The sequence below is a fragment of the Genypterus blacodes genome, unplaced genomic scaffold (genome assembly GCF_046128005.1).
Source record: "Genypterus blacodes isolate CSIRO-AG114 ecotype Tasmania unplaced genomic scaffold, CSIRO-AGI_Gbla_v1 ptg000054l_1, whole genome shotgun sequence".
NCBI classification, from domain to species: domain Eukaryota; kingdom Metazoa; phylum Chordata; class Actinopteri; order Ophidiiformes; family Ophidiidae; genus Genypterus; species Genypterus blacodes.
In genome coordinates this window covers 98,743-122,095 of record NW_027466866.1, presented here as the reverse complement: position 1 = coordinate 122,095, position 23,353 = coordinate 98,743, and the positions used below count along the sequence as shown (strand labels likewise).

The window sequence follows — 23,353 nt, the reverse complement described above, 5'->3', positions numbered from 1 at the left end:
GCACACGGGGGCCCTGAACGCGCCACGCATTCCTGTCGTGTCTGATCTCGGAGCCAAAAGACGGGAAGCAGAGGTACGAGGAGAAGGAGGAGAAGGAGGAAGGAAGTAAGTAAGGAAGAAAGGAAGAAAGAGGGATTTTAGTTTCTACCGCCGCCACCAAGGCTTTTGTGTGATGCGGAGGGATGCGATGGTTTACAAGCATGCGGCTCCCAGATGCACAGATCGAGCAAAAAGTGCAGCCCGAGATGCCTCCTCCTTCCTCCCTCCATCCCTTCTCTCCACGCTTTCCTGTCCGCCCTCCAAATATGAAAAAAATAATAATAAATAAACAAATAAATAAATAAAATTCCTTGCCTTATCTAATTAATGTAAAATAAATAAATCAATTAACCAAACCTCCAAAATAATTTATACGGCCGTGTTTGTGTTGGAGCTAATCACTAAGTACACCCACCATAAGCTCCAACAATCTGCAGCATGGCTTCCTTTACTAAGTTGACATATTCTTGGCCAAGTCGACTCGCTCTCCTCAGTGGAACGTGGCCAACATTTTTCTTCTGCCGTATATTGAAAAAAAAAATTAAATAAATAAATAAAACACTGCCGGGGCCTCGGTTCGTTTTAATGTTATGCAATGAAATTGTAAAAAAAAAAAAAAACAACAACAAAAAAAACATGTTGTCCTAATGAACCGAGGGATTGAATTTTTATTTAGTTTGGGCTTTTTAAACATGCATTTTTGAACACGTTATAAATAATGACTCCAGATAAGAAGCAGCTAGACGAGCGCAGTAACTCCTGTTGATGCTTCATTAACTTTGCTTTTGGATGCGGGGGGGGGGGGGGGGGGGGAGAGAGGAGAGGGGGGCGGGTTGGGGGGGAGCACAAATGAGCAGCCAAATGAATCAATCAATCAAAAAAAAAACGGAGCTTGCCGGTTGAATTTGGTAAGAATTTGTTGTTTTTAATAAGTAGACACGCTCTTAAATACAAACTCAAGCAGTCGAAGAAAGCCCAACATATTTTCAATTTCCCTTTGCTTAGTGAGAGCGGCAGGGTTTGGAGAGCGAGCGATGGAGCGATGGAGCGATGGAGCGATGGAGTGAGCGAGGCCAGTTTTTATAAGGCAGTTAAAGTGGCCGAGGCTCGGGGTTAGGGGCAGAGCGGCGCGCGCAAGTTTCCAGGGCAATGGGTCACTGGCTGCTCTGTAGACTGGAATTAACAGACAATAAGAAGACAATAAAGTGAACCCCATGCAAATTTTCATATCGCTAAATCCGCAATGAAGGGGAGGGGTCAGGGGGGGGGAGGCTGCGACAGGGCCGCGTTCCCGGGAAGTGCAGCCAAGCGCGGCAATCAGAGAGGCTGAGTGACCATTAGTCTGAAACAATCAGCCTCTTTACATGCCAATATCCACGACATCTGCATGAGGATCTGCCCGCTCTCACATCTAACATGCATATGTTAATTCACACGCTGACCGGATATCAACCCGAAGACCCATCTCTGCCACGCAAACACTCCAAAAAAAAACACCTATCTGCAGTTTACATGAGGCTCTTACAGGCAGGAGTTCATCCTGATATAAAGGCTTAAAGAGCGAGAGACAGAAGAAAAGGATTTGCGTTATCCTTCCTCCTCTGTGGCAAGTTGTTTAAAACCCAGGCTCCTGGACGTTAATCCCTCATTTCTCACAGCTGAAGGGGATGTAAATAGGACTGTGGCTGTCAGGGGAGCCGTCGGGCCGCGCACGTCTCACAGTCATTACGCGGCAACGCAGAGGTGCCGTAAATCCTTTATTTGAGAAGGAAACGCTGGGAGAGGCGGCCGAGCACAAATTAGGAGACTTCCAACGTCTTAGCGGAAGAGACAGAGATGGGGTTTGGTTATATTCAAAGGAAATAGGATTAACTTAAAGGTGTATTGTTTTGTTCTGCCTATCCCCCCCTCCCCTCCCTGCCCTTCATCTCTCTTCCCCTATCTCTCTGTTGATGCAAAGTTAAAGTTTGGAACGCTTAGAGAAAGAGAGAGAGAGAGAGATACTCCTACTCGTCACAGTTCATTGCTCAGATCTGTTTGTGCTTTGCAAATCCTCCGATAGAGAAAGAGAGAGTGAGCGAGAGAGGGAGAGAGAGAGACATCCATCACCGCAGCGTCGGGGTGCGTGGGGGCACCGTAATCACTCCTGCCATTTTAAACACACGTCTTCTCAAAGTGCCATGTACTCAAGGAGCTGACGCGTTAATCTGCGGCCCAGACTCAGACCACCTAACGGCACGGAGAGACGGAGCTCGCATGTGTACATCTGCACAAAATATATACGCTTTAATAACACAAATCTGTACACCACGGTAGTGAAACTGTCAGATCCCTCCTTCGTACTGTATCAGGACCTGTTGGGCATGAAGCTGTTGTTCCCCGCTTTCCCTGAATGGCTCTTAAATCTTCCTCACCCTCCTCCCCCCCTACCACCGCCGCCGCCGTAATCATAAGTCATCGTACACTTTGTAGACGGCTCGGCGGAAGATTTCATTACGCCGTTACTTTCCTTTACTTTGGCGGGTCGGGAGGTTAAGTAGAGGGAAGGAAGCGTCATCTGGAGAGAGCGGCTAAATGACTGAAGCAGCCCTGAAACGCCTCAAATCATCCCGGGAGGAATCCAGGGGAACACCTTTGAGAAAACCAACCAACGTGAGAACAGATGAGGGATAAAAGCTTCAAAAGAGGAAACTTGGCTTTTTGTTTCGTCTTTTTTTCTCTCCGCCCCCCCAAAAAAAGGGGGGGGAAGGTTTGAGGCGGACAGAACTACAAAGAGCCGTCCACATAAAACTGTCCCGCTCGCTGAGGCATTTCCTCCTGTAAGCACAGGCGACAATTTTACAGACCCGCACTTTGACAATCGCACAGACACACAAACTGCTTTAATTACTTTTTTTTTCGTCCTTTAAAATCCACAGGGGGGAAAAAAAGAAAAGATTCCAATAAGACAAGAAAACTAAAAAAACGGAATTCTATCATTTTCTCCCCCAAAGTTCCTCTGTTTTTACATTTGAACACTAAACCAAAGTGTTTCATATCCATACTGTCCTGCATGTGATTAAGTAGAAGACGTTTTGAAGAATAATAAACTACTGACCGACGGATCAAATCTGAGATTAGATGCGAGCGTCTCATTTGCACATTTCTCACATTTCATCTACGACATATATCTGAAAATGCATGTGTAGAGTATTTCCACGTCTCCTTTCCCCCCCCCACACGGTGCTGCTGTGCTCTATTTAAGATGAGGCGACGGGGGAAGAAAAAGTACACACACACACACACACACACACACACATACGGGCAGAGATTTAAATAAACAAAAAACTTTCTATATGTTATTTTATTATAAATGAAGGAAGCCATGCAAGCCACTCAGAATGCATAATGAATTTTATACATCATATGTCAAATGAATTAGCATGTCGAACTCAGCGAGAGGGACAGGGGAGCCTCTGCTAATTGGCAGAGAAGCTTCATGCATAATTATGGGCCGAGCGCGTCTTTGCCGGCGCGCTGTGGCAGTAGCCGGGTAACGAGGAGAAGAGGGAGAGAGAGAGAGAGAGAGAGAGAGAGAGAGAGAGAGGGAGAGAGAGAGAGGGAGAGAGAGAGAGAGGGAGGGAGGGAGAAACAAAGGCCGTGGAAGCTGGTTGGGGGTGGGTGGTGTGTGTGTGTGTGTTACGGGAGGGTGTGTGTTCTTCATAGCCGCCTCATCAGGGCAGTGACAAACCACGACTGTCCATCAACAGCCCACAACAAACACACGCACACACACACTCACGCACAGAGAGGTGATAGGAGTCCTAATTTACGCCAACAAAGAAAAAAGGCTTTCACTTCCTTTATTTTTTTACTTTCTTAACTTTTCCTTCTTTTTTATAATACGGTTCATATTAAATGTGTTTGTTTTTGTGTCGGTTTGGTCGGCGCTGCGTGTAAAATGGAGGCCCTGCATCTCTGAGGTGAGCGAGCCAGAGGGTCCGCTGAGACTGGCGGCAGCAGCAGCAGCGGCGGCGGCTGCGTGCTCGCTCTCAGTCACAGCGAGGTAATTACATCACCGCGTTGTGTCAACACGCAATTACACCCAAATTAAATCATAATGGCCTTTGTTGTGGAGTAATTATCCAAAAGAGAAGGAGATTTGGACTTGAGCTTGTTCCTTGTGAGATTTGACAGCGGGGGGGGGGAATAAAAAATCAAAAATAAAAATCCACCTATGAAAAATCAAAAAAAAACAGCGGAACTTTTGGATAATTGCAGGCACGTGTCTGACATATTTGTGTGGGCAGATGAGAATAGAAATGTGTTATTCTGGCACAGTTCAGACGTGCCAGGATCAATGAGAGTATCGGCTCAGGGAAACGTGTGTTCACTTTTAAGATGTGGGAGATTAATGTCTCCATCACTGAGGAAATAAAAATGCTAATATGTAAAATATCGAACAATCAGTCGGAACAATTATGAAGGCGAAACATCTGCAGTTATCTCAGAGAGGCGAACAATAAAATAATTGTCTGCATATTCTCTCGCTGACAAAAAGTGAGAAGTTGATTTTTTGCTTTGCTTTGCTTTGACTCTGGCTTTGTGTGATTTACTGAACCTGGATAAATGTGTTTTTATATATTTTTAAATGCTAATTTTATAACAACCAGGATGAAAGAGAACAGTCGCACTGAAAACTGCTTATTTGTTCTCTGTGATCCTGAACAGACAGACAGAACACAGGAGAGATTTGTCCACATCATAGTCTTAACGTCCCAGAAAAAAAGGGAAAGCCGTGTGTGTGTGTGTGTGTGTGTGTGTGTGTGTGTGTGTGTGCGTGTGTGCGTGTGTGCGTGTGTTACCTGAGCAGGCATATGCAGACCCGGCAGCCTTGCGTGAGTCGGCAGAAACCAAACCTCTGTTTGCCGTCGATGTCCGTCAGCACAAAGGTAAAATTCTGCCCCACTGGACTCTGAGAAACCCTGAGGACAAGACACACACACAAACACACAGACAGACACACACACACACACACACACAAATTAACCAAACTCCCCCACAGGGTAAGAAAATCATACGAGCATGAGGTCTAATTCTGAATGTAAATTTGAAATAAAATATAACAAATCAATTCTATCTCACTGGACTTGAAATTAATTCTGTTTCACTCTCTGAATATTCACTTTTCTCCAATATGTTTGTTTGGAAAAATAGAGAAAAAGCTCAGTACGCTTAAGGTAAATGCAGGTATATACCTCCACCACTAGATGGCAGCAGCTCAGCTTCAGTGAAAGATCTACAGTCTCTCTCTCTCTCCTCTCTCCCTCCCCCTCCCTCTCTCTCCCCCTATCTCTCTCTCTCTCTCTCTCTCTCTCTGGACTTGCTACATGTCATTTTCCATACTTCCATATTTCCACCATGAGAGTCTTTAGTGAGCAGGAAGCTGTTGGTCAGATCTGTGTTATATATTATGCACAAGATGATGCACTTCCTTTAACATTCCACCGGGCACAGCACATTAATTAGGCAGCTCGGCATCTTCATCAGCATTATTATCATTATAAATGTGTGTCGTCATCATCATCATCATCATCTTCATCATTGAATTTTCCATTGTTGGAGTTTAGTGGACATTGGATTGTTTGCAGTTACAGTGAGTGTGCGCTGTGTGAAGGAGGAGCTTTAAGAGCAGAAACCCTACACACACACACGCACACACACGCACACACACACACACACACAAACGAGCAAATACCCACAATAAATCACTACACTGTCAGTGAACAGTCACGTGGGTTTACAGAGTGCTGATGGTGATTTGCAGCTCACCATAACACAACTGTGATTCACAACACACACACACACACGCACACACATGTACATACATGCACACACACACACAATCATCTCATTTCCTTTTTCATGCATATATGTCTTTGAAAGTCAGAGAAGAGCTGAGTGTGCGTGTGCGTGTGCGTGTGTGTGTGTGTGTGTGTGTGTGTGTGTGTTGCAAGGAAGGCTAAAATATGGGGAAGTAAAGCGGAAGAGGAATCATACCTTTCCACGTCAAAAGGAAAGCAGAACTTTGGTATCGTCTGAAGGACCTCCTGAGAACCCAGAACAGAGGGGGGGAGGGGGGAGAGGGAGAGAGGGAGAGAGGGAGAGAGGGGGAGAGAGGGAGAGAGAGGGAGAGGGAGAGGGAGAGAGAGAGAGATTTATCATCAAGCACACAGCACAAGGAAAACAAACAAACTGTCTCCTGCAACGTAGTAATCTCTTGGGCTTCTTCTAAAGGGGAACTATCAACTGGCCGAACAAAATGAGGATTACTGTTAAACACTGCTGATAGTGATCTGACAAGATCTCCACAGCCACACACACACACACACACACACACACAGCAGCAGCACTAAACGCACTTAATCCAAATGAATGGGCAATATAAAGCACTTGATTTGGCAGAGCAGAGAGGGAAGGTTTCCCCTTTGCTGAGGGACGGAGAGGCATCCTTGATCCTCAGCTTGAATAATTAGCAGTTAATAAGTTCATCGATTATCGGGTGCCAAAAGGACGAGGAGTGAGACAGAGACGGAGAGAGGGGGAGAGAGAGGGGGAGGGAGGGAGAGAGACGGGGAGAGGTAGAGAGAGAGGTAGAGAGAGAGAGAGAGAGAGAGAGAGGCTATGGTGGCAGATTGTAGTGACAATGGGCTAAGCAGCTCTGAGGGGTTAAGAGGTAGGAGGGGGGTACAAGCCTTGAGGGCTTTACCTCCCAACACCTCCCATGTGGATTGGCGATGTGGGGAGGAGGAGAGGAGGGGAGGAGGGGAGGGGAGGAGGGTCTGCATGCTCTTGAAGCAGGGTGGGTGGGGGGCACCTTTCCACCGGTGGCATATGGATTGAGACAGGGAGCAGAGCGAGAGCTGAGCACCATATGGGTGAGCCGCTCCACACCAGTCACACACACACACCGCCACCAAAGCACCACCGGGGTCCCCTCTGTGCTCGCTCGTCTCTGGGTGAGAGACCTCAGCTGGGGCAGACACCAAAGATCCAGGCGTCTGTGGCCGTCGCCCGCCTCTGCCCGGCTCTCCGGCTGATCCCTTGTCTGCTCGGCCCCGCAGCCTGACGTCTGTCTCCTTCTTCTTCCCTGACTGGAGATGTCTGGGAGACCCGAGAATGATGCCGCCGCCGCCGCCGCCGCCGCCACCGCCGTCCCACCATCTTCCCTCTTGTCTCAGCCTACTCCCCCCACCTCCCCTCCCCTCCCTCCCACTCCCTGCTCGTCTTCACTCCCCCCAGAGAGACGGAGCGATCCGGACGACAGGCTGGGAGTCGTGCGGCGCCGCTGTGCTGCTGCGTGCTGGTGCTGAGACATCACCGTGGGGGAGCAGTCACCCACTCTGCCGCACCCCCCCCCCCCCAGCCCCCCACGTCAAAACTTAAAGCTGCCACCCCAGCACAACACAACCATCGCCACAGACGAGCCAGCAACGCCGACAATGAGCTATGACAGAAGGCGTGTGTGTGTGCGAGTGTGTGTGTGTGTGTGTGTGCATTTGAGTGGATTATGTATGTGAGTGCCTGCTTGCTTCAAGGACTTCGTGGATTCAGTCTGAGGGGGTGGCTAAGCATGTACATTTGTATGTGTGTTTGTGTGTGTGTGTGTAGGAGGGTGGCTGAGCTTGACTAGGATATACGGTATGTGTGTGTGTGTGTGTGTGTAGCCACATATGGAGTGTAGGGGAGGAGCAGGGAGGCGAGGCAGGGCGGGTGGGTGCCAAACAGTTGTTTTTACTTATCAGGATCTGTGATAAAATTGAGAACTCAACAAAGACGGAGGGCTCGGTGGCAGAGGAGGTCTCCGTCTCAGCTGTGGGATAGTGTGTGTGTGCGCGTGTGCGTGCGTGTGTGTCTTGGCATGTGAGGCTGTAAAACTGTCACACACATCAGAGCTGCCATTGCTTTATGTGTTTGCTACTATTATTAACCACTATGTACGCACACCAATATGTTCCAGAGAGCCTCCCTGGCGCACTGCATATGGCGCGCAAACCCAAACACACACACACACACACACCTCTTTTACACACACACACACACACACACACGAGCACACACACAGGCGTGCGCTTTCTCTGCAAATAAAAACATTTGACTTGCCAGATTCGTGAGTTGTCGCTGCCCCGCCCACATCAGGTAGATGTGCTGTGAGTGACAGTCGGCGCCTGTGATCACATATAGGACCACTGGGAAATGGTGTGTGTGTGTGTGTGTGTGTGTGTGTGTGTGTATGTGGATCTAGTGACATACAGCAAACAAGCTATATGTGTGTATATACATTAGGAGCTATGCGTCTCTCCACTTCAGTCTGAGATGATGACACCATATACTCAGAAGACTTCAGTCCTCGTCTGTCTTTGTCCATTGCACAGACTTCACTGCTGATTCTGAGACAGCTTCTATATTTAGAGACAATGTCCAGATTACTGACGGGTGTTCTGGTGACGGGACACACTGTGTAGTTGTTGTGAAACCATCCAGATGAAGGACACACACACACACAGAGTGAAACATCATAAAAATATTAGAGAAATCCCCCAAACCAAAGAGCCGAAAAATGGCTTTAACTGGGCGCAATGTAAATCATAATAAAGGCTTGGGTGTGTGTGTGTGTGTGTGTGTGTGTGTGTGTGTGTGTGTGTGTGTGTGTGTGTGTCCTCTTCCTTCATCATACCTCCATCCCAGCTAACTGGCTCTCTCCCTGCCTCACTGGGTGCTACACCATGGGGACATCTAAACAGAAATGGCACAAAGGGTGGTGCAGGGGCGGGGGTCTTCTACTGTTTCGTAGTACACTAAGTCCCCCCCCCCCCCAACCTCTCTCACACACACACATTCAGACACACGTGCACTCCCACTGTTTGCCATTTTTCCCAAGACAAAAGAATAACAGGCAGCTAATATATTTGCAGCTTCACAAGGGGGGTAGGGGGGTGGAGGGGAGGGGGGGTAAGGAATCTGCTGCTAGGCAGGGCTTGGCAGACACTGGTGCGTGCATGCATCCACACGTGTGTCTGTGTGTGTGTGTGTGTGTGTGTTGTTTATGGTGAGTGGAGACAGGGGTATCACTCAGTGAGACAGAATGCTCCTGGTTCCCCCAGCGGACGATCCTGCTATCACCACAGCACAACACACACACATACACACACACACACAACACAGCAGCTTTGCGCACACACACACACACACTCTCTCACAGGGTACAGAGGGAAAGAGCAACAAAAACACACACACACACACACACACACACACACACACACACACACACACACACACACACACACACACACACACACACACACACACACACAAACACACACACACACTGCATCTGGATTATGTATGCAGTAATTGTTATGGACTGATTTATGGTTGAAGACGCAGCAGCAGAACATTCAACAATAACTCTTCTTTAAATGGAATAACCCTTTCAGTCATTTATGAAGTTAAATGCAATACGTTTGCTGCTTATGAAATGTGAGACATCGCTGCTTTGCTGTTTCGTTATTGGAAATGTAATATCTTTAACACCATCTCAGACAAAATAAGCAATTTCACCGCAGCCTGTGTGTGTGTGTGTGTGTGTGTGTGTGTGTGTGTGTGTGGGTTTGTTTGGCATTAATCACCATTTCCTTGACATTTGATATCACACCCAATTAATTTGGTACAGAAAAATCAAATGCATTAATTGATAATGCAAACACTGGTTTGCGGCCCTAGTGGGAGGACTTGACACATGAGTGATGTTATGATCCCTCTGTATGTAATGTGCACCTCCCCTCTGGCCCCACAAAGCTCTCGCCATCATTAAAAACGGGGAAAAACCAAGTTTGGAGACCGCAGCCGGTGGATGGAATGATGTTAACCAGCGAAAGAAATCCCGCCATTATAAATGGATTAAACACTAAACTCAGCATCAGCCTTGGTGTTTCATTTTGGGTGTGAACTTCACAAGCAAAATGCACTTTCCCATATGTTAATAAATATGGAAGAGAGAGGCAGAGGAGCATTAGGGGGGGAAATGTGGAGGCGAGACGGTGAAGAGTTACACAGAGAGAGAGAGAGAGAGAGAGAGAGAGAGAGAGAGAGAGAGAGAGAGAGAGAGAGAGAGAGAGAGAGAGAGAGAGAGAGAGAGAGAGAGAGAGAGAGAGAGAGAGAGAGAGAGAGAGAGAGAGAGAGAAAGAGAGAGAGGGAGAGGGCAAAATGCTAAAAATACGTTAGAAAACTAAAAGGGCTCATCAAGGGACACAGAGACGGAGGGAACGAGCATAAGGCAAGAAGAGAGGAGAGACGAAGGAGAGAAGGAAGGAAGGAATTGAAGGGATGGACACAACAGCAGAGGGAAGGAGGGAGCAAGGGAGCGAGGGAGAGAGGGAGAGAGGCAGCTCGCTCTGTCCCCCCACCCTCCCTCCCTCCCCATACGTCGAGGACTCCTCCCTTGGGGGACTCAGACTTTAAGCCCCTGTCCTGCTTTATATTCCCCCGGCTACTGCAGCCAGATCAATCTCGCCGGCTACCCAGAGCAGCTCGGCCTCGCTCAGTGCTGCCGGGCCCCCAGAGCCCCCAGAGCCTCCAGCACAGCACGCAGCTTTAGCAGGATGGAGGTTGGTGGCTGGAAAATTTCTAAATATGCCACTGGTACAGCTGCAAAAGTAGCTGACTTTAAAAGGAGTGTGTGTGTGTGTGTGTGTGTGTGTGTGTGTGTGTGTGTGTGTGTGTGTGTGTGTGTGTGTGTGTGTGTGTGTGTGTGTGTGTTTCAACCCATTTTAACCCATTCCACGCCGACCTCACATCCTGGCAGCCCCATCAAAGCACTTCTTTACATTTATAACAGCGTTTCTATACATAAGCACGTTCCATTATCGTGCAAACATTTGACTTAAAAGACGTCGAACCTGCTGGCTGCAGATGAACGGCAAAGTTATTCATCATTTCATAGTGACGTGCCGACTTATTTTCCACTTCATTTTGATGAACTAGTTCATGCTAAATTTCAATGACGTTGTGTTTCCGTATGCAAATTCATGGTAATCAAGTGTGTGTGTGTGTGTGTGTGTGTTGAGTGGAGCAAAGTGGTGACAATTAGGCAAAATAAACAGGTGATCACTCCTCGTTGACAAAGTGCCAAATCTTGTCTCTATAGCGATAAGATGTGACAATGAGTCCAAAGAGACATAAACCTGCTCAAACATTTCGAAATGAATTTGTATGTCACAATTTAACCCAACTGGCTCTGATCAGAACGGAAGGAATCGGTTGTAAAGTCACGCCGATGATGTCACACTTCTCAGGCCATCGCTCATCACACTGAATACGACATGTTACCTCGACGAACGAGACGCCGAGGAGCACAAACGAGGGACTGTTTTCTTATTAGAACAAACAAAACAACTCCAGGCACCGGAGCTCCTGCGTGTCGGCCGTGTGGTGCGTGAAGGAGATTTTCACGCACGGCGTCTTGCATCGTCTACGGTGTAGCGACGCTGTCAGCGGGGCTACTAGCACGTCAGCGCTGCAAACCGGTGTCTATCGCCTCACCCTTCCTCCACCCCTTCCTCTCACATGCTCTCGTGCCCTCTTCATCACCTCCCTCCCTCCCTCCATCAATCCATGTGCTATCCTTGTCCTTTTTTCACCTCCCTCCAGCGCCCCGTTGCCCCCCCACCGTTGTCATCTTAAGATCCCCCCCCCTTCCCTCCGCCGCTCCCCAACTCTTCCTCACCCTTGCCGACACCCCTCATCCCCTCGTCCTCCCCCCTTCCGCCCCCCCTTTCCCCAATTAGTCAGTCTGTGTGCAGCTACCCAGCCGATCTCTGCCCATCCTGCCGGTGCTGGTTCGCTCACCCAGCCCCTCTGGCGAACATGACAAAGAGAGATCCTCAGTATTCAAACAGACACGCTGCTTTCAAATGCCGAATGGCAGGGTCGACCTGGGTGCAGCTTTAAGCAAAATATTCAAATTCTCATCCTTTCTTTTTTTTGAAGAATTTGCATGGATATGCATTCATTTGCAATGTGTAACGGCACAAGGACAGCTGAGCCTTAGTTACAGAGAGAGAGAAATGGGGGGGAAATAACAAATAAATGCAGCATAAAAATATATTATGGCGTGAAACCTTGGTAGACGCGCGAATTAAAAACAAGCAAACAAATGACTCAGGGAAAAAATAACTTTTGGCATCAAACATGCAAGAAATACAAACACATTTAGAGGGAAACGGACAACACACACACCCATTTTGTCTGTAATCTGATATCTCTTAATAAGACACTTCCTCAACAGCTTCCTGTTTCTGCGGTAATGTGCCCCAGATACTGAAGGTTACCAGATGTGACGCCGTGGTGGCAAAGAACAGAAAGAGAGAGAGAGAGGAGAGGAGAGAGGAGGGGCGTTCCCCAAATACATACAAACACATTAAGACCCTATCATGTTGGGAAGAAACTGCCTCTATTAAGACACGATGTGCTGAACTTGTTCCTCTGAAGTAAATGTGCCTGTAAAATGTGGAAGTGATACGGACGTTAATACGACTTAGTAAAAAGAGATGAGAAGCAGCACGAGAGATGATGAGGCGAGTGTCTGGTCACGTCAAACAAGCTAGAATGACATCCTGCAGTGTCTTATTAGAGCCCAGCGTCAGCTCCTCTGTGTGTGAGTGTGAGTGTGTGTGTAATTACTAGCAATTATCTAAGGCGAATGCTGTTTAGAGGTACTCTGTGTTCCTCTAAACACACCTCCTGGTATCAGCACGGATTGAGTCACACAAAAAGAGACGCAGACTAGGTGAGAGGACGAGACGGACCTACAGAACAGAACAGAACAGAAGGAACAAAAAGCAAGAAAATGAGAAGGAGACCAAAAGCTGTGACAGGCACGGCGACGGGGAAGATGGCAGAGATGCCTGATTTAAAAAAAAATAAACTATGGAATAGCGAGGAGAGCAGCAGAAGAACAATGGGCTGGAGCGGAGCCTCCTTTGGCCGCCGCAGCCCTCAGACCCTGCAGAGATTCCTTTCATTAGGCTTTAATAGTATGCTGCCGGCTTGCCATTCTGACCTGCGCTCTGTGCCGGTAATAAGGACGGCCTTCAGAGTCGGACCAAAGCAACAGAGCTGCATGAGAGGGGGTGGAGGTGTGTGTGTGTGTGGAGTGGAGAGAGAGAGAGAGAGAGTGAGAGAGAGAGGTGGAGGGGGACATAAGAGCTGATGAGGTGCACTTTCAAACTGACATGGGGGCGTTGCATTTTCACATTTTCACATTCCTGCTCGCTCCTCTCACTCGATCCTGCCCGGGCTCACAGGCCAGGGACCCAGGGGGGGGGGGGGGGTGGGACGGAGGGATGGAGGGGTTCATCTTTCTTTCCCTTAGCAGTTTCTCCATTCCCGCTGACCCCTTCAGTGTCGGGTGTGTGTGTGCGGATGTGGGAAGATATTTTGGTTAACAATTGTCCCACGTTAGCAGGCCGCTTCTTCAGAAGGTGTTGAGGGTGAAAAATTGATCTCTTAGGGCTCTCCAAGCACTTGCCAACACCTGCCAGGTATGCACGCAGGCGTGTGTGTGTGAGTGTATCTCACCTATATAGCAAATATAAAACCTCTATGCTGAAACTAGATCTGTAACTCTGGACCCTTAAGGCCTTGAACGTCACACGACTGGATCAAGGACAAAGAGAAGGCGTCCTCTCCCTCCTGTGAGCTATTCAAGTATGAACTTCCAGTGGATGGAAACATCACTGGAAACTACAGCAGACCAAAAGCACAACCAGCTAATAAGGGTTTTGGTTTTATGGTCTGAGTTCAAAATGCTTTTCAGTGCAGCGGGGGGAAAAGAAATGGAACCAGTGATGAATTCAAGGAAAAACCAGAGACAAAATGGACCCAAATGTGAGAGAATTCCACATCAAGTCCACTAAAAGACTAAGTGAAGAAGTGTCTGCTGACTCTACTTTGCTGTTGGAAGCATTTATGCTCTCTTTCAGGCAGATCTCCTATCTAAAACAGCAAAAAATTTGAAATAGAAACAGCATCCACAAGGCACCAGGGGTCACCACATGGGGTCACCGAGTATGATCAGATGGGATCGGATCGCAACCCAACTGATCCTTCCATCCAGTTGACTAATACAACCTTCACCAAGACCCGTGCTTGGTGGCCCAAAATCTCACTAATGTATCACCCATGTGCATCTCTGAACACATCCTTCGGCCTGTGTGTGTGTGTGTGTGTGTGTGTGTGTGGCGGTATACGTGCACCTGTGCGTCCCTGGACCCTCCACCGGCGGCGTTGCTCTCATTAAACTTTAACAAGACAGAGGTAAAGTGTTTCTCCGATTTATTTCTTCCCCACTTTGCGCTACGGCATGAGCGTTGCCTGAATCCACTGATTTGAGTTAACGTCTCCTTAACCCCCCGCCGTCCAACCCCCCAAACCCGTTCCCCATCCATCAGCTGTTAATGAGTCACCTCCAATTTAACAGCATTCCACGGGGGTAAAATACATGCCATCTATTGTATTGAATTCATTTTGGTCCTTTGCCTCAATGGGCGTATTTATGTTATGGGTGAGGGGGCATATCGCATGGAGAATAAGCATGCGAGTCAACAATAACAGTGTGTATTATTCGGGTGCTAATACCCTGTCCTGCTGATGTCCTTTCTACATATCACAGATGGGCTCAGACAGGGGAGAGCGGCAGTATTATGCCTCTGCCGAGATCTTCCACTGAATATATTACCATGTGATAGGGGGAGATGTCTCACTCCCTCACACACACACACACACACACACACTCAGTCGCGCACACTCACACACAAACGGCGTGCGCACACTTGTAGTACTGGGCCAAGAGAGCTGCATATGCCCCAAACACACAAGCATGGGCTTCATTAATGAAGTGCCAGGAGGAGAGGGAGGGAGGGAGAGAGAGAGAGAGAGCATATGAATGTGTGTGTGTGTGCGTGCACATACACCAGGCAGCCGGGGGGGATTTCCTTCTTTAAGCTTTTAGGTCCCACTGGGCTTAGCTCGACTGTATGAACCCTGATGTGGGCCTGCCTCTAACACATGGCGTCACACACACACGCGCGCACACACACTCACACACACACACACACACAAAGAATGTATACATTGAAGCTCAGCAGGGGAGTAGCAGTGCAACACTGGCTCCTAAACATTTGGCTGCGGCCGTCTCATTGACAGATGTACATGGAATCTCACAGAGAGGGTCAGGTCAGCACTGCACCCTCCTCTTCCTCCTTCCCCTCCTCTTCCTCCCGCTCCTCCTCCCCCTCCCTTCATCCATCGCTCTCTCCCTTTACCCTATTTATGGTGCCATCACTTCCATCTCTTTTATCGACTGGTAGCTACTGGATATACATGTGTTTGGTGTAGTTTAGTAGTTTGGAGTGTTGGTTTAGAGGTATGCGATTCTAAACAGGAAACAACAAAACTAAACGAGTTGTCCGGACCGACGGGTGTAGAATAATTTATGAAACAAAACACGTTGGAACAAATGCTTTGCCACATGAGTAACCTTTTCCCTGTTCCTTCTTCTGAACTCTCTGTTCTCGTACTGTGGGCCGCTTGTTTCAGTGCTGCGCCTGAATGTTTCAAATCCCTGATAAACAACACCAGCTTTGATCAACTGCCATGAAGTTTGTTAATTACAGAATTATTAGCATTATTTAACCATTTCTTTATAGAATTTTCTTCAACATACTCAACTTCCATTCCCTCTCATGATAGGTCAGGTCACATGATACTTTGAAACACTAAAACAACCTACAAAGAATAAGGCAGTCCAAGTGATTCGGAGATCAGGCAAAGACAAAGGACGAGATAGTTCTAAGCTTTTAGCATCCCAACCTGCCTCCTCCTCCTCCTTCTTCTTTTTCTCTACATGGTGGCAGTTGGCGATGTAGCTTTTGGGCACCTTGCCTTACGAGTTGAGGAACTTAACAAGTTGAAACGAGATCATGTAGGATAGGTTGAACATCTCATATGTACATGTGTGAAGGGACTGATGTTTGTGGGATTCAAGAGCAAAGAACCAAAGGACCAAAGGACCAAAAGACCAAAAGACCAAAGGACCAAAGGACCAAAGGACCAAACGACGAAAGAACAGTGCCAAATCTCCTGTACCGAGGCCATTTAGCGATGATGTTTCTCGCAGAGTTCCTCCTGAGAGTGGAGCATCAGAGCAGCTCCAAACTCCCGTCCAACCTGCAGCTCACAAAAACAGGAGCAGCCAAGCGCTCGCTCTTTCTCTCTCCCTCCCTCCCTCGTTTCGCCAGCCGCCGGGTTGCTTCTGGAGAGATGTGAGCAGTGGGGCGTAAAAACTCTTCCACTGCTCTCCTTCTCTCTCTTCTTCTCTCTCTTTCTCTCCCTCCTTCTCCCAGGAAGCCGGCCCGGAGGTCAGTGCAATCAGGACCCATGAGCAACACAGGGCCCCTAGTTAGGCGTCCGGCTCAGTGACCGAGCCAAAGGCCAGCTTAGCGGGGCGAGACTGTCCATTAGGCAGGACCCCGGAACACCCCGGGGATCCGAGGGGAAAAGGGTTACGGAGGAAGAATAAAAACACCATCAACCCGGACACACACACGTTCTGAGAGACGTACACATACACAGATCATATAAGGGCGTGTTTGACACCGCTGTCAGAGTGCAGTGAAGGAGAAAGGCAAGACCCTGTGACATGTGAGATATACACATACATGTACACAAAAACACCCACACACACACTTAGGCCTATGACCCGCCTGTACACACACACAGACACACCATCACACATATACACATACACTCTTCCCTGCTGATACCGCTTTAAAAACATGGCTGAAGCGGAACCAAAGCCAAGATTCTGGCCGGCTCCCTGCTGCACCACGCTGGTTTCTGATGATCTGAGGACGGACAGACAGAGAGTCCGACAGCTTTGTGGGACCGAGGTGCATATTGACACAAGTCTCCGTCTGTCCATGTCCTTCCTCGTCCTCCTCTAGAAGTCCACTTCTCAGTGAAGAGACAAAAACAACTGTACAGCAGCAGCATTCCATTGCTCTCACTCAGATTCCCTCTCCTGTCCTCCACTCTCCACCTTCTCGTTTCAACATGTCAGGAACTGAGCAAAGTGCTTTCCTACATCTCTTCCTCCTTCAAGTGCTGTAGGTCTCTCTGTTGAGGACCACATATGATTCTCAGGGTTCTCTGCCCCGTCAGCCTTCCCCACCGCCTCGATCTCCCCAGTTCACCCATCGTGTCCAGTAGCATCTCTCTTCTCCCTTCAACCTTCCAGACCGACGCCACCCCACCAGTCCCATCGACCTCTCTCTCTCTTTTCCTAAGTGTCCCCTTCCTGCCTCCCCCCACCCAGGGGCCAGTCCGCAGCCGTGGCCACCAATCACAGCGTGTCAGGCACCGTGTCCTGATGGAGCACCATGTCACGGCAGCACTCGTAGACGTTGACTTTGGAAGCCTCGAGAGACCTCCCTGTTTCTCTCCCTCCCTCCCTCCTTCTCTCTTTATCTCTCCGTCTCTGTCAGTTTGGGGACACACAGAGCTTTCGAGCAGAGTTGGAGTCACAGGACGACATTCTGTTTCAAATATGACACACGTGAGCTGCTGGGGGTCCCTGGTTGGACTCAGACAAGGAGACTATGATCCCCCCTCTTTGGTCCCTTGGTACACATCTAGACCGGCGATACCCCTTGTCCACTGGGCTGAAGGCCCGTTGTTTCTCACGTTGCTTGGTTCGGGTGACAACTTCCTTGGCACCAAAAATGTTTCTAATGGCAACGGTGACGTCACGGCTCAGGAGACTGTAGACGTCAGTTGTTGTTTACATGAAGTTCCATTGTCCAAATAACAACAGCGGCTTGAAGCAACGTTATGAAAACTGAACCAGCATCAATGGTCCACCAAGGGCGACCACATATTTGCAGCAATTTGACTCATGCAAACAACGAAATGACAACCAAGATGAAAAAAGCCCTCAATAAGGGGAAGAAGGAAAGCAAGAGGAACGCTGAAGACACCAATAACAAGCTGGACAATGAAGAGGACCAAGAGTTGCCCGAAGAGCCACATCTTGTTGTTTGCTCTACTCCCCAGTCAGTGGAGACGCAGATCGGTTCATAGAAAGGGCACTGGCAAAGATGGAAAAGTTGGAAAAAGAGGCATCGCCCGGACGATGCTTTCTGACACGACACAATGGTAACACGATGCTGATACGCTGGCAGCTGTAAACACGGTGTCAATCCACCAGATTCAAACATTCCGGCTCCCTTCCAGGCTCATCACTTTACATGTGTTCATATGTGCCGGTGTGCTGAGCTGAGGTCCATGACGCCGCGTAGCCACAGACGAAGCCAAGTATGAATAAAGATTGCGACTTCCGCTCTTCCTTCTCTTTGCTCCGGCACACAATTGGCTCTCTCCCCACCACCGCTGTCGCCCGGTACATGTTCCAAACGCAACAAGCTCACACCTTTCTGTCGTGAGGAATGGGGACAGAAAGGTAGGAAATGACTCAGAGCTGATGTCGCTCACAACAAGGGCAGGTAGGAGGAGAAGCGGAGAAAGGAAATGTCTCCGTTTTCCATACAATACAACTCCTGGAATGAGTGATACATTGCTCCATTGCAGTATACTGTATGTAGCGAATGGTTATAGGTCGTAATTGGTGTTGGCCAAAGCTTCAAACACAAACGTGTGCAGATTGGATTCACACGATTAGGGAAGCAATTTTTTCAAACCCGTAAAGAAACGAAGTCCTTGAAGATCAGAGTCGAAAAAGGGACGCGACCCCAGAATAGCATGTGTTTCTGCAGTGACACAGCGTTCTTACACACTGAAGGTGCTAAACATGACGACGGGTTCAGAAACATTTTGTTCATAGAACTTACTGGATGTTTATCGTATTACTCTCAGTTAGACACCATTCTGTGGTTAAGTACGCAATTAACTGGCAGAACCACTTTCCCTTCTCCTTGTGTGTGTTTGTGTGTGTGTGTGTGTGTGTGTGTGTGTGTGTGTTTTTTCCACAACTTTGGGATGAGATCTGAGAGGAAACGGACACATTTCCATCTGTCTGCTTCATTTGCAAAAAAAGAAGGAGAAAAAAAACCTCCCATCTTGCATTTCAAATCTACGCTTTAGCCCCCCCCGCCTCTAATTCTCCCTCTCTCTTTTCCTCTGTTTCCAAATGGCATCTGCGGATGACCGGGCCACCGAGAGTCTCAGCGGGCCGATTGGGAGGAAGAGCAGGAGCAGGAGGGGAAAGAAAGAGAACGAGAGAGAGAGAGAGAGAGAGAGAGAGAGAGAGAGAGAGAGAGAGAGAGAGAGAGAGAGCAAGCGCCTCTCACTTCATATTTCCCCAGCACCACCCCGGCGTGCCAGCCTGCCTGCAGTCTGTTCTCCTTTGAGCTTCTATTCTACTACGGAACAGAAAAAAAAATCAATTCATATTTCCATAATCCACACTCCTGTCTGCCTGCCTGCCTGCCTGCCTGCCTGCCTGCCTGTCTTCCCCTCAACACCCCCCTCCAATCCTCCTCTCCTCCTCTCCTTCTCTCTCCCTCTCCCCAGGGGTAGACTAACCCCTCCACCCCGATCCTACGGCCTACAAATGTCATTACGCCAAGCAACAATAACACCCAAAACAAAAGGAGGCCTTGCTCTGAGCCCTGAGCCCCCTTTGCGCTGCGAGACTGCTGGCTGATGCTGCCATATGCTGGCCAGCACAGGCCACAGAGAGAGAGAGAGAGAGAGAGAGACAGAGACAGACAGACAGACAGACAGACAGACAGAGAGAGAGAGAGAGAGAGAGAGAGAGAGAGAGAGAGAGAGAGAGAGAGAGAGAGGGAGACTGTGGCTACTCCAGACTTGAGCCTCACAAAGGAGGAAAGAAGCCCTAATCCTGGTAATGAGGCCCGTGAATACAGCCTTTATGTATATGGGGGAAAGGGCCAATCCCTCTTTACACAGCACGCTAACTAGCCATCTTAAGGGCCATCTTATCCACACAAACGATCTGGACGACAACAGAATGAAAGAGAAGCCAGGAAGGGATAGAGGGGGGGGAGACACCTCGGAGAAGAGGACCGCTCATCCATCCTGTTACCTTTTCTTAATTATTAACTCTTCCCATTTCGGCAGGTTGGTTTTTTTTTGCAGCTCCTTTCCTTCAACACCTTTTTCCCGTAGTTCTCGCTCGCTGCCTCTCCCGCTCGCTCGCTCTACCTCACACTCAGCAGACATCGCCTGAAGCGTCTCTCCACGAGCACATTTACTCCTCAAAGTGGATCAGAGAGACAGGAGAGCCGACTTAAACTCGCCGGCTTGGCTCGTCTCTTTGGAGGTGCTTGTGCCGACACATTTCCACTCCAAACCTCCTGCTCCAGCTGTGGTCCTTGTCTGTTTATTCCGCTGTGGCCGAGCTGTACGAGGGCCGCGACCCCCCCACACAACACCTGACAGATCGCCCCTTTCCTCCTGGCCAACCTGTGTCTTCTGTCGTTCTTAGTTTAGATCTTGTTCAACGACGGTGCTATAACTTCATTTGAAGTCGAACAAATCCGGAATCCTGTAAATTTTTCCGGCTTCATTATCAATTAAAGTTAGGATTTGTTCTACTCTAAAAGCTGGAAACCTGAATATAATGAACCTGCACCTCCAGCACAGAGCGACGTGCACAATATATTCAAACTAAATATGCATAATGTTATAGGTTTTGTTTTCACTTTAATGCGTTTGGACCTCACCAGTCAGTTTTTCTTTGAAGACAACACCAGAGGCGAATAACAAAGACTCCCTGCTGAGGCGCCGCACGTTTCAAAGCGTTTAGAGCGCGTCTGTTAAATAAGATGTTTGTGCTCACTGGACGTTAAGGTGGACTATATACATTATATACCCTTAAAATGCAAACTGACTCACTTACTTCCTTAATACTCGGTTAGGGATGAGTATACCTTGCAAAAGCTTTTGTGTGTGTGTGCTTGTGTGTGTTTTGTGTGTTTTGAATGAACAGGCACTGCATCATATTTCAAATGTGAAACAAAAGGAAGCGGAGAAGAAGGGAGAGGAGGAAAACGGAGGTGCACATTCCTGTCACGGTTGCATGATAATTACTGATTCGTCAGTTATTGAAGACCTGCTCACTGCTTTTCATTACTGGCAACAGACGTGCAATGAGAGAGAGAGAGAGAGAGAGAGAGAGAGAGAGAGAGAGAGAGAGAGAGAGGAGAGGGAGCAGTGATGAGGATGAGGAGAAGTGCAGTGGTGGTGGTGGCGGTGATAGGTGTGTTGGGGGAGGTTACCACAGCATGGCAGGGTGAGTGAGGGTACGAGAAGGAGGAGGAGAGAGAGAGGGGTGGTCTCTAACGCTGAGCGAGGGAGAGACGCAGTCAGAAAGAAGGAGGGAGAGGAAAAGGGAGAGAGAGAGAGAGAGAGAGAGAGAGAGAGAGAGAGAGAGAGAGGGAGGAATGAAAAAGTGGAGAGTGTGTTCCAACCTGGTCTGTGTGGTCCTGGGGGAAGCTCCACAGCACGGCTGGATCTAGAGGTAATTGACAGACAGCATTAATCAGCGGGTGAGAAACACACCGTCTTCGCTAGCTGCCTCAGAACACATACATATTAATGAGAGGGGTGGGGGCAAGGGTGGCTGCTGCAAGTTGGCGCATGCACACACACTCACGCGCACGCACACGCGCACACACACACACACGGAGGTTCATGCTCACACGCATACATAGAGGGGCGCACGGTGAGACAAGAGAGAGCGAGAGAGGGAGAGAGGGAGAAAGAGAGAGAGAGAGAGAGAGAGAGAGTGTCTCGGCTGTATGAACTGTAAATATGCAAATTCATATCCTCAGCGTAGGTATGACAGCTTATATTATACACCAAATCATACACGTTTACGGAAATCAGATCAACTCGCAGTCGAGTTTATTTGCTTAATTCTTCTTCCTGTGGTAGAACCTTAGCAGGGATGAGAGCCCAGCAAGAGAGTTTGTATCCCTAACAGGTTTGTGATCAGTTTGGATTCAGAAGTTTAGTACCGACGGAAAAATCGATGTACTGCGGTTTTGTTCCAGTTTAGCATTTTAGTGAGGAATAACTGTAAATACTACACAATAGTTCAGTTAAGCTCAAAAACGATGAAACTTTGGGCTCCGACTCTTTTCTATCGTTTTATAGACCAAACAATCAATCAAAAAATGTCAATAGACCACTGACAATGACAATAATACATAATAAACAACATTTATTTCCCAGTCTAGCATCTCCAAACTCCAGCCTCAAAACAAATACTATGCATCCGTCATATACCATGGAGTCATAGTCATTTAAATTAAAATTAACTTTTGATTTTGTTTATGATAAAAATTGGCAAAATTATCAAAATGGAGAATTACAGCATCCAGGTAAAAAGAGGGATTTCATATAAAAGAGGGATTTCATAAGAACAGTATGTAGCATGAACACACACACACACACACACACACACACACACACACACACACACACACACACACACACACACACACACACACACACACACACACACACACACACACACACACACACACACACACACACACACACACACACACACACACAGGGGTGTGTTGTAAACAGGGATATCACTGCTCTCAGGTCATCTCATGAGGAATAGCGCGCGCTCACATGCCACGTCCAGCGCCACCGACATGCCAGAGGACAACAGAGTCCCTGTCTGACCGGGACAAACAACGCATAGGACCGCCCACTCCAGTCAAACAAACAAACAAACAAACAAACAGCTCACACACTTGTACACAGGTGTAAAGTAACAATGTTACATTACATTACATTACGATCATTTGGCAGACGCTTTTATCCAAAGCGACTTACATTACATTATATTATATTACCACCCTTCGCAGAGGGGGGAGCAATTGAGAGTTCGGTGCCTTGCTCAGGGGCACCTCGGCAGGGACTCGAACCGGCAACCCCCCGGTTCTTAAGCGGAAGCTCTACCCACTCGACTACTGCCTCCCATGTTCTTTTAGATTCTTTAAAAAAGCTTTTGCAATTTCACAAAATCTGGCCACCTGGAAGGATTCACTGCAAATCAAGAGTTGTCAACTTGGCAGAAACATAAAGATGTGACAAAAGTCCCAACTCCAATATAATCCTATATCTATAACTTCATCTATTTGGGCTTTCCTGGCCTGAGCATAGGTGCAAAGTTTCATATGGAGAATATGTAGCAGCTTCATGGATAACACCAGGC

General features: G+C 48.2%; 1 protein-coding gene across 3 annotated transcripts in view; it reads right to left on the bottom strand.

Annotated features, from left to right (window-relative positions):
• Positions 1-23,353, bottom strand: part of dennd1b (DENN/MADD domain containing 1B) — an 88,033-nt gene that overhangs the window by 48,078 nt on the left and 16,602 nt on the right. For all 3 annotated transcript variants that reach the window (XM_076151390.1, XM_076151389.1, XM_076151391.1), the window contains exons 3-5: positions 21,588-21,631; positions 6,079-6,128; positions 4,884-5,003 (exon numbers count right to left, since the gene is read on the bottom strand). In XM_076151390.1, coding sequence (XP_076007505.1) covers positions 4,884-5,003; positions 6,079-6,128; positions 21,588-21,631 — 214 coding nt within the window. The remainder of the gene's footprint in view (positions 1-4,883; positions 5,004-6,078; positions 6,129-21,587; positions 21,632-23,353) is intronic.